A 10,463-nucleotide genomic window follows, 5' to 3' on the forward strand; every position below is an offset into this window, starting at 1 on the left:
AAAGGAAAGCCGAAGCCCTTCCTTGGAAATTTTGGGAACATCCTCTAGTACCTCAGCCTAGATTTTATTATAGTTGTAATTGTTTAAGATTTGTAATAAGCGAGATTGGGTTCGAGGTGACAATCGGTCGCTGAACGTAGCCACGGTCACGGGATGGATGTTTTATCTAACGGAGGTCTGGAGTGGTTGTATGTGTTTTCCGAGAAGTGTGGTTGTGGCGGCATGCGGCCTCGAGAGCGGGCCGAGCCACGTGTGATGTTGCCTCGGAGGTGCCGATGCAATGGGACATACATTGTATTTAGTAACCAAAACTCCAGGCAGAAACTGCCTAGCAACGGCGTTTGGAACTCTCTCGATGCTTCCAACGAGTGTGCCTAGCAACGGCGTTTGGAACCTTCTCGATGCTTCCAAACGGGGATAGAAAACAAAATGCAATCGTACAGGGAGAAAAATCTCCACGAGGCTGGCATTCTTGCGATTGCCTTGGAGAGTGATACATCGAGCGTTTTCGAGGATCGCATTTGCGTCTAAGTTAGTTTCGCTTAGTAAGGAGTTATCCCGGTGACCGTGGATTCGTTTGAACTCAAACATTGCTAATAGTATTATTTAATTTAATTATTCGTAGATCGTATTATTTATTAGGCTTAGTGTTTGTTAGACTTATTATTAGTTGTACTTATTATTTGTTAAGCTTAGTGATAGACCTGTATATACGTGTAAATAAAATCTCGGCTTTGTGAAACGATGGCTAGTCCACATGAAGAGTCGTCGCGCGCCCACAATTCGAATACTGATCCGACATATATATATATATATATATATATGTGCGTGTAATAGTAAATATGACGGCTTATTTTTATGAGTCACTTGCATTATCAATGGAAGTGAGTGTTATAAATATCGCCTACTTTACAACATGCGTGTATATATATATTGGTAGATATAAGTGAGAATTATATGTATAGTTATAAATGTTGTTTGTTTACAGGTGGATAGCAAAAGTATTTGGTTTCGTGGGTGGCGTACAGGTGCCTTACAGTTCTACGGTGCGGATTGCTATTCCTTGGACTAAAAAAATTTCTTTCGAGATGAGTCAGATTATTGTAACGATCATGCATAGGAAGATTTTCTGCAGAGATTCAAAATGCTCTCTGGAATCCTCGTGAAACGTCTGGACAACACCTACATGTACTTCCATCCGTCGTTCAGAGAATGGTTGATGAATTCGCCATCCGTTCTGCACACACATACAAAAATAGTTAATGTATATATATATTATTTATTTTTATTTTTTTTTTTTTTATAAGTTTCGTTTGGACCTGTTCCTTTGTACGAAGACTGTATCCCTGTATATAATATAATATATATAATATGTTATGATTATGTTAGTTGTTATTTATTATATATATATTTTCCTTATCTCTCTCTTTTTTTTGTTTGTTTTTTTTTTATTAGTACCTAACATTGCTATTATGATGCTGTATTACATTGCATTGGCTATTATTTGTATGTGCGACGAATTTTTCAACATGGCCGCTCGCGTGTCTCTTTGGTATGGCGTTGGTTTAATGTCAACAGTAACGTGTTGTTGAAATAGCTAATTAATTGTTAATCATTATAATTTTATTTAGTAGTGTTTTTGTAATATTGTTTTGTATTTCATGATATTGTCTGTGTCAATACCGTGTGCTACTTTAATGTGATAGCATGGATTGTATTGTCACCGAATTTCAATAGTCATTGTTTTGATTATACGTGACTTGCATTTATGTAAGTCTTGTTTAATTTAGTTAATGTTTTGTGTATTGTGTTACCAGTTATTTTCGTGTAGCATAACTTTATTCCTCTGCACCGAGTTCAGTCATGTCTTGTTGTTAATATTTAGTTAGTCTATCTTGATTAATTTCTAACCTATTTCTGTGTTTATTGACTTTTCTTATTTTCCCTATTAATTTATTATTGCATGTACTTGCTATTTGTTATTATTTTGTGTATGATATGAATTAGTTTCCTTATTAGTGATTAAATTTTATTTGTTAGATTGACATTGTAATTTCTAACCCATTTCTGTGTTTATTAACCTTTCTTATTTTCCCTATTAATTTATTATTGCTTGTACTTGCTATTTGTTATTATTTTATGCATGATATGAATTAGTTCCCTTATTAATGATTAAAATTTATTTGTTAGATTAACATTGTCTGTAATTCTTCAGATTCTGCTCTTTCGATGCTGCGTCACTTACCTGGATCGTTCCCACAACATCATCCGATTCTTTGATATGCCTTGGATACTTACTACGGCTGCCTTCTACTACGGCTGCCTTCAATCGTCTTATATCTGTGGTCATAAAGGTGGTGTTTAATTTATTTAATTCAATATGTGTATAATGCATTGTATGCGCGACCGCTATTGGGCATTACAAAATAACATAACAATACTACGTAGATTAATGCATAACAAAATATCCTTTTACTCCGGTTATATTTATTACTAACTCTCAATTAATCTATCTTGATTATTTTCTAACCGCTTTCTATACTTTATCAGCTATTTTATTTCTTCTTATTAACCTGCGAAATTCATGCATGTACACTTCCTTGTATAGTGATTAATTGTTCACGAGGTAGGTTGCACTTTCACTGTTTTAGTTATTCGTTGAACTAACACGTTTTACGTTCAAACAGTAATTGGAGCACTCGTAATAAACCTTTTCTTTTCAAGTTTCCGCTATCTGTGTTATTCAACGAACAGTGCCATGCTTCCACAGTATTGTTATAACATTTAGTACTGTTGTATTTTGCATTAAGGCAATTGAAGTTAATTTGTTCATTTATTTTTCAGCTGGCTGTTGTACATGGTGTTCCGCAAACAGGGAGCCATAACCTATTTTGCACGTAAACCTTCTCGTATGATGATTACTTGTTCACAAGGTAACTTTCACTTTCACTCTTTTAATTATTTATTGAATCAACACGTTTTATATTCAAACAATGATTGGAGTACACATGATAATTTTCTTTTTTTTCTTTTTAGGTGTTCGCTATCTGTATTATTCGACGAACAGTGTCACACCTCCTTTTGATTTATCCACAATATAGTTATAACATTTAGTAACCTTGTATTTTGCACTGAGACGATTGAAACTAATTTATTCACTTATTTTAGGTAGCTGTCGTACATTATGTACCACGAACAACGATCCATAACCTATACTTGCACGTACACTTTCTTGTATGTTGATCACTTGTTCACAAGGTAACTTTCACTTTCACTAGTTAATTATTCATTGAGTTAACACGTTTTATATTTAAACAATAATTGAATCACATATAATAATTTTCCTTTTCTTTTCTTTTATGTTTTCGCTATCTGTGTCATTCGACGAACAGCACTACAACATACACTACTGCACTACGTTGCCCACTGAAATCACTTTATTCATTGTTTATTTCGATTATGCGCTAGTTTTAACTTGTTTAAGTGCACCGTTCGCGGAATCCCTTTTTTACTTCAATCTTGACGTTTTGGTTCTGCAAGATTTCTAGCACTTTGTGTGGTCCAGTATATTGATCGGAGAATTTTCCTTTACTAGGTTCTTTTAGTAAATATATCGAATCTCCTATTTTAAAATCTTGAGGGTTGATTCGTCGATCGTAATATTCCTTTGATCTTAGTTTGGATTTTATCAAATTTTCTCTTGCCATTCGTTGTACGGTGTAAATTTTATTGAACAGATCTTCGAGATATTCTGAGTATGTTGGTTCCATGTTCTCTTCGATTATTACTTCACCAGTAGGTTCTCTGGCTAGATGTCCAAAACTAATTCGTGCGGGGAGAATTTCGTTCCTTTCCTTCATTTTAGTTTTTATTTTGCGCCAAGACGCAAGTTTACTGACATCGATCCAATTATCCAATTGCTTGCTAATAGCATTCAAAATACAAATTTTTGAAAGTGCCGCAGCCATATTAACCCAAAAATATTTTGTATATAGTATAGCGTGATACCATCTATATTTTCCTGGGGGAATCATAAGATCAGCACTACCTACTATGTTACCTACGTCAAATATTAGATGTAGTAACCAATAAAGTATTTTTAATCCAATTATAATCCAATGGCTAGCGTATTCAAGTTTTTATATATATCTTCAACTGGTGATTCCCTATTTTCTCCCTTTTGATTTCTTTGGGCTCGTTGAACTTGCGTTTCTTCAGCTTGAAAATGTTTAGAATCCTTTTCCTTAGTTACCCTTTTTCCTTCTTTATTTACTTTATTCACAACACCTTTATTTTTCTCTACCTTTTCAGGATGAATAGTTTCACTGGAAGTGCTTATTATAATTAAATTATTATTTATTTGTATGGAACGTTTAGGAATATTTTTGGTAGATTTGGAATTATTCTTTGAATTTTTATTACAAACCTTTTTGCTTATAGATTCTGTTTTGGATTTAGGGATAGCTATATTTTTATTTTCTATAGTGTGATCTTCCTTGCAATTTAATGATTTGGCTTTGAGTTCGATAAAGTTTCCTTCTGATGGTTTTATAGAAGTTTTTGAGTGAGATACACTCGCTATCTCTTTTCCTATTATGGTTGAGACATTCACGAAATTCGTGGAGTCTTGCTTTTGTATCTTTGCCAAGTCGAACGTGGAGAGGCAATTCGCACTTCCCAGCGGGTCCAATATCTCTGTGATATTATGCAGTGGATAAGCATTGCCTGTCGTCTCGTCGTTCAATTTCCTAGTTTCTGCTTCGTCTGAAAGTTCTTTGGCACTAATATTATTTATCTTGTTTGGTAACTCAGGAAATTTCTCACTCATGATCCTGTCTATGGCACCGTGCGTCCTCTTATTATTTAACGTGACATTATCCCTTATCACAGCAACGGAATGGTGTTTGCATTGAAAAGTTGATTGGTTGAAATGATCAGCATCTCTCTTTTGATTTAGATCTCTATCGAGGTATTTATTTATGCATTTTTCTTCCCAAATTATTGCTCTTGCTTCTTTTCTAACATTTTCTTCTATTCCCGGGTTGTTTAGATGTTTCCGCGACGGCGGTACAAATCTCCAGTTCTGGCGGTTGTTTCGGTTATAATTATTCGAAGGTGTCGAATGTTGGTATCGAATTCTATTGTTCACTTGTTTTAGTTCTCGTGTTGCTTTCACGGCTTGGCGGTACGCATCGTCCAAGGATTGGTATCCTGCTATCTTTACTCGTAAATACACCTCGTTTGGAAGCCCCTTAACGAAAGCTTCCCTCGTGTCTCGATCTATCCTATCTTGAAATACGGTGCCGTACTCGTACCTTTCCCCGTTCATTATCGCCAGTCTGAGATCTTTGATGCGTTCTATCTAGTCCAAAATATCTTCTCCCGGTCGTTGAAATATTGTAGCTAATTCCCCTTTATATTCGTTAACCGTTTTTCCCGGACCGAACATATCTTTTAATTTATTCCCGAAATCGTTTAAACTTATTACTTCTGTGTCTTCTATGGCGAGAAATGCGTGTCCGCGAAGCTTATTCGTTAATAATTTTACTAACTGAGATTCTTGATGCCTAGGAACCATGTTTCGTGCGCGCTCGCATGCTCTTAAAAATCGAAATACCGAGGGTCGATGTTCGTCGAACACTGGTACTGTCTCTATTGCATCTTTTAATCTTAATTGGTTGGGAATTAACTTCTATCGGTATTGTCGCTTGGGAAATTATCGGCGATGATACGGGTCTCTTGATTTCTTTTTTTATTTTCAGTGAACGCACATCGTCTTGTAATTTATTCATTGTTGTACTCATGTCGCGAAAATTCGCATCCCATGCTTTAAGTTTTTCCGACAACATCAAGATCATGTCTTTGTCCAACGATTCTAATTTAGTCTTAAAGATCTTTAAAGTTCTATGGGGTAATTGGGTTCAAATATCATCAGAACCGGCGCGTCAGTCAGGACGGAAATTACCTTTTGTCTTATCTGTTCGTGCCTATCCGTCCAAGGTATATTCTTGTTACTCGAGGTAAGTGCGTACAGGGGTTTCATTACTTGTGAAAATTTGGGAACGAAGCTTCGGAAATAAGAGGCCAAACCTATGAATTGTCTAAGTTGTGTGACGGTCGACGGTGCAGGTAAAGAACTCAAGGCTTGTATTTTTCCCGGGTTTGGACGGACTTCTCCGTTACGGATTACGTATCCCAAGTAGAGTACCGATGTCTTTAAAAAGGAGCATTTCGAAAAGTTAAAGGAGAATCCGGCTTTCACGAGGGTATCTAATACGGTGCTCAACCTTTCTAGAGCTTGATCTATTGAGTCGGCGATAATTAGGACGTCGTCCAAGTAAACAACAACGAACGAATACGCGAGGTCGCCTAAGGCGTTGAGAATGGCCCTTTGGAAAACGGATGGTGCGTTTTTCAAACCGAACGGCATAGTCACGTATTCGTATTGCCCGTCGGGTGTAACGAACGCCGTATATTCCGTCGAATTAGGATGAATGGGAATTTGATGGAATCCGCTGGCCATGTCCAGGCTAATGAAGTATCTCGCCTTCTGCAATCTCGCGATTTGATCCGCGATGAGGGGTAGGGGATACCGGTCCGCGACCGTATTTTTATTTAGTGCCCGAAAATCTACGCACAGTCTATCTGAGCCGTCTTTCTTCTTTACAAGTAAGACAGGGCTCGCGAACGGCGAGCTGCTCGGCCTCACGATTTTTGCTCTAATTAACTCGTCTATTCTCTCACGCACTATCCTACGCTCTTCTTCGCTAAGTCGGTAGGGGCTTCTTTGCACGGTAACATTAGGATCGATTAACCGTATTTCTAACTGGCCCGTGCTTACGCGAGTACGTGGGAAGCCCGTAATGAATGAATCTTTGAATTTCTCGAGGACAGAAATTAACCGACTTTTATCGTTGCCAACTACGTCAGTGTCAACCGCATTGATATTGATCTCGTCCTCGGAGGTTTTACTACAGGCATTAATAGTCTTCGTTTTACAAATATCGACGCTATTCCGTGTAATAGTTACATCAAAACCCTGGCTTAAGATCTCGCGGCCAATCATGATATCATAATGCAAGTGACTATCGGCCAGAACGTGGAAGGTTATCTCCAATGTAAAACAGTTAATGCGCACCGTAGATAAGATCTGGGAGGTACTCTTAACGCAGGTGTTTCCTATTCCTCGCATAACTACTATATCTGTCGTTCTCCTTCCGGAGAATTTCGGAGCGACAGATTCTCTAATTAATGAGCACTCGGCTCCGGAATCGAAGTAAAATGGGAACGACTCACCCAGATGACTTAAACTACCGGCTGGGGACTCCACCACGCAGGAGTTGACTTTACGCTCATCCTTGGGGCCTGGTCTACCGTCCCGTCGTGCCGGGCAGTTAGGTGCGATATGGCCTTCCGCATGACACCTGTAGCAGACCACCTTGGACGGTGCGGCCGGTCGGTTTCCTTCCTGGCGTCGTGCATCCCTCTGTTGTTCGCCCTGCATCCTCTTGCGGCAGTCCTTTATTCTGTGTCCGAGAGTACCACAGTAATGACACCTCGTCTGGTGGCCCGATAACTTGCGTCGCTTAGCTTCGGGTTCCGCCGGTGCATCTCTCGGCGAAAATGTCGACTCTTCTTCGTAACAAAAGGGTCGCATTTCGCTCAGAAATTGGTCCTCCGTTCTGATATCGCTCGTGAGGGCCAATCGTTTAAGACGTTGGTCGTGTGGAATTAATATGTAGAGAGTGACAGCGTTAAGTATTTCGTCTAGCGTAGAATGTTGCCACCGCGTCTGCAGGAGGGAACGGACATGGCCGGCAAACGCCCCCGTGGATTCGCCCACTCCCCGCGGTTCCCTGGATACCTTGATTAACGATGAGGACGTCGTCTCTCGGCCACCGAACTGTATAAGGAATCGTTCCTTAACTTTAGACCAAGTAACTTCTCCGTCTCCCGTCATTCGTGCCAGCCAATGTGCTGCAGAACCCTGTAGAGAGTCACTTAAGGCAGAGTGTAGCGCGTCATCTCGTAAGGGGTTGTTCTCCATGGCCCTACTAACAGCCGCGCACCACGCGGCTGGGTCGGCGCCTGCGACTTCTGGGTTAAAATGTGGGAATTTGGTGATTCCCGTATTTGGTCGTTGCATTAGCGTATGCATCAGGTTGCTCATGGTAGCGACCTGCCCTTCCAGCGTTCGCAACCGTTCGAATCCCACTTCTGATGTCGGATCATCACTGGGAATGGGGTTGTGGGCGTCAAATGAATCTTCTCGAGGATTAGCCATTGATACAGTACACACAGGCGTAGTTTATTGCAATGATAGAATTATTACAGTCTTAACAGTTGATCACAGCGGTTCGGCACTCGCGACGCTAGTGACGATGTTCTCGGGCTCAATAACGAATCCGCGGCCAACGGGATGACGACAGAACGTTCACACAAAGTCTAAGTCTGAAAATAATCACTGATCGCGAAGGCGTTACTCCTTGATCGATGAGATCGCGAGCGAGAATGCCTTTCCCGTCCCGATGATGTCACAGAGGAAAACTATAATGGGGTGTGTCTAAGGACACGAGATCATCGGATTCGTCGAGAAAAGCCTTCGTTCAGAAAGTAAGGGAAATTGGCGTTGCTGCTAATTGGTCAATCTCTATATCGGTGGTTAGAAAAGGATGTTAGCCGCCCTCGAGGGAAAGTTGCTAGTGGGAGACGCCGTTCGTTAAAAAATATGTCTCCCCTATCTTCCCGTAGCTGGGACAAAGACTGTTTGTCTGTTTGAAGGACTTTAGTTAACTAAACCTTAAGATTTATTACGGGCCCTCGGGCTAGCCGAACATGTACTGCGGAGACGCATCGACATCTGGCAATCATCTTACTCGAAGAATAGGGTCTGCGTGTGGCGAGCCACGGGACAGAAACCGTTGGAATGTTTACTGTCGCGTGTCGCCACGAATATTTCTTTTAAGGAGAGCTATAGAATTACTCCATACCTTGTTAGGCAAAACGTTCATCCCGTGACCGCGGCTACGTTCGGCGACTGACTGTCGCCTCGAGCCCAAGCTCATTATCACAATTCTCGAATAATTACAATCGGGTTGAATAACTACAATTGTTTGATTACAGCTATAGTAGACTCTAGGTTACAATGTTGCGGGGTTATCCAAAATTCCAAAGCCTCCGGTGTTCTTTTCATCTCCGACATATATATATATATATTGCATATATATATGTCGGAGCGGACATTAGAATTAGGATTAGAGGCATGAAACGAATCTTCGTTTGGGTTACATGTTGTCGTTATGCAATAGAGAAGACATTGACTAGTGCAAATACGATTATTATAGAGCCGGACAAGTAACCGTGGTAGTTAGGCACTCGAGAAACTAATGACAATGATCCTAGGTTCAATAACGAATCCGCGGTCGACGGGATGATAGATGAACGTACTCACAAAATCTAAGTCGGATGCGTGATATTCACTGGTCGTAAAGGGTTACTCCTTTCATCAGTGAGATCGCGAACGAGAATGCCTTTCCCGTCCCGATGATGCCACAGAGGAACACTATAATGGGGTGTGTCTAAGGATACGAGATCATCGGATTCGTCGAGAAAAGCCTTCGTTCAGAAAGTAAGGGAAATTGACGTTGCTGCTAATTGGTCAATCTCCATATCGGTGGTTAGAAAAAGATGCTAGCCGCCCTCGAGGGAAAGTTGCTAGTGGGAGACGCCGCCCGTTGAAAAATATGTCTCCCCTTTCTTCCCGTAGTTGGGACAAAGACCGTTTGTCTGTTTGAAGGACTTTAGTTGACTAAACCTTAATATTTATAACGGGCCCTCGAGCTAGCCGAACATGTACTGCGGAGACGCATCGACATCTGGCAATCATCTTACTCGAAGAATAGGGTCTGCGTGTGGCGAGCCACGGGACAGAAACCGTTGGAATGTTTACTGGCGCGTGTCGCCACGAATATTTCTTTTAAGGAGAGCTATAGAATTACTCCATACCTTTGTTAGACAAAGCGTTCATCCCGTGACCGCGACTACGTTCGGCGACTGACTATCGCCTCGAGCCCAAGCTCATTATCACAACTCTCGAACAATTACAATCGGATTGAATAACTACAATTGTTCAATTACAGACTCCGGTGTTCTTTCATCTCCGACATATATATATGTATAAGATTTATAAAATGAATGCTCGGTAAAATGTCTGTGATAAATAATTCCAATTAAAATGGAAAAATTTTTAATTGCATTGCTTCGACTATACATATACATATACTTAATGTGACTTACTTTGTATGAGAAAAATTCTGTTTGTCATTCGATATCGAGAGCTGATAATGCTAACATACGATGAAACGATAACAGAAGAATCCGAATATTCAGAACTTTTCACGATATATGTTAAATAATATTATGAAATAAATTAAATAATTACTCCGCATTGCTTCCAGCGTACG

At 40.0% G+C, this 10,463-nt stretch overlaps 1 protein-coding gene and 1 long non-coding RNA gene across 2 annotated transcripts; one reads left to right on the forward strand and one right to left on the reverse strand.

The window, feature by feature from the left end:
• The first annotated feature begins 809 nt into the window (after window positions 1–809).
• LOC117208433 lies at window positions 810–1,077 on the forward strand. The gene is made up of 2 exons (XR_004487694.1): window positions 810–884; window positions 989–1,077. It is a non-coding gene; the product is annotated as an uncharacterized LOC117208433 (long non-coding RNA).
• A 4,819-nt stretch (window positions 1,078–5,896) lies between these two features.
• LOC117208435 lies at window positions 5,897–8,284 on the reverse strand. The gene is made up of 2 exons (XM_033449625.1): window positions 6,594–8,284; window positions 5,897–6,068 (listed from the first exon to the last, which is right to left on the reverse strand). Exons 1-2 carry the CDS (start codon window positions 8,282–8,284, stop codon window positions 5,897–5,899), a joined length of 1,863 nt encoding a protein of 620 aa, XP_033305516.1.
• Window positions 8,285–10,463: the final 2,179 nt, after the last annotated feature.

The sequence above is a fragment of the Bombus bifarius genome, unplaced genomic scaffold (genome assembly GCF_011952205.1).
Source record: "Bombus bifarius isolate JDL3187 unplaced genomic scaffold, Bbif_JDL3187 scf7180000008089, whole genome shotgun sequence".
NCBI lineage: Eukaryota > Metazoa > Arthropoda > Insecta > Hymenoptera > Apidae > Bombus > Bombus bifarius.

Coding starts and splice junctions, on each gene's coding strand:
- LOC117208435 (XM_033449625.1), bottom strand. CDS start 8,284: ATGGCTAATCCTCGAGAAGATTCATTTGACGCCCACAACCCCATTCCC. Junction 6,069..6,593: donor AAAAATACGGTCGCGGACCG/GTATCCCCTACC, acceptor TTATTTCCGAAG/CTTCGTTCCCAAATTTTCAC.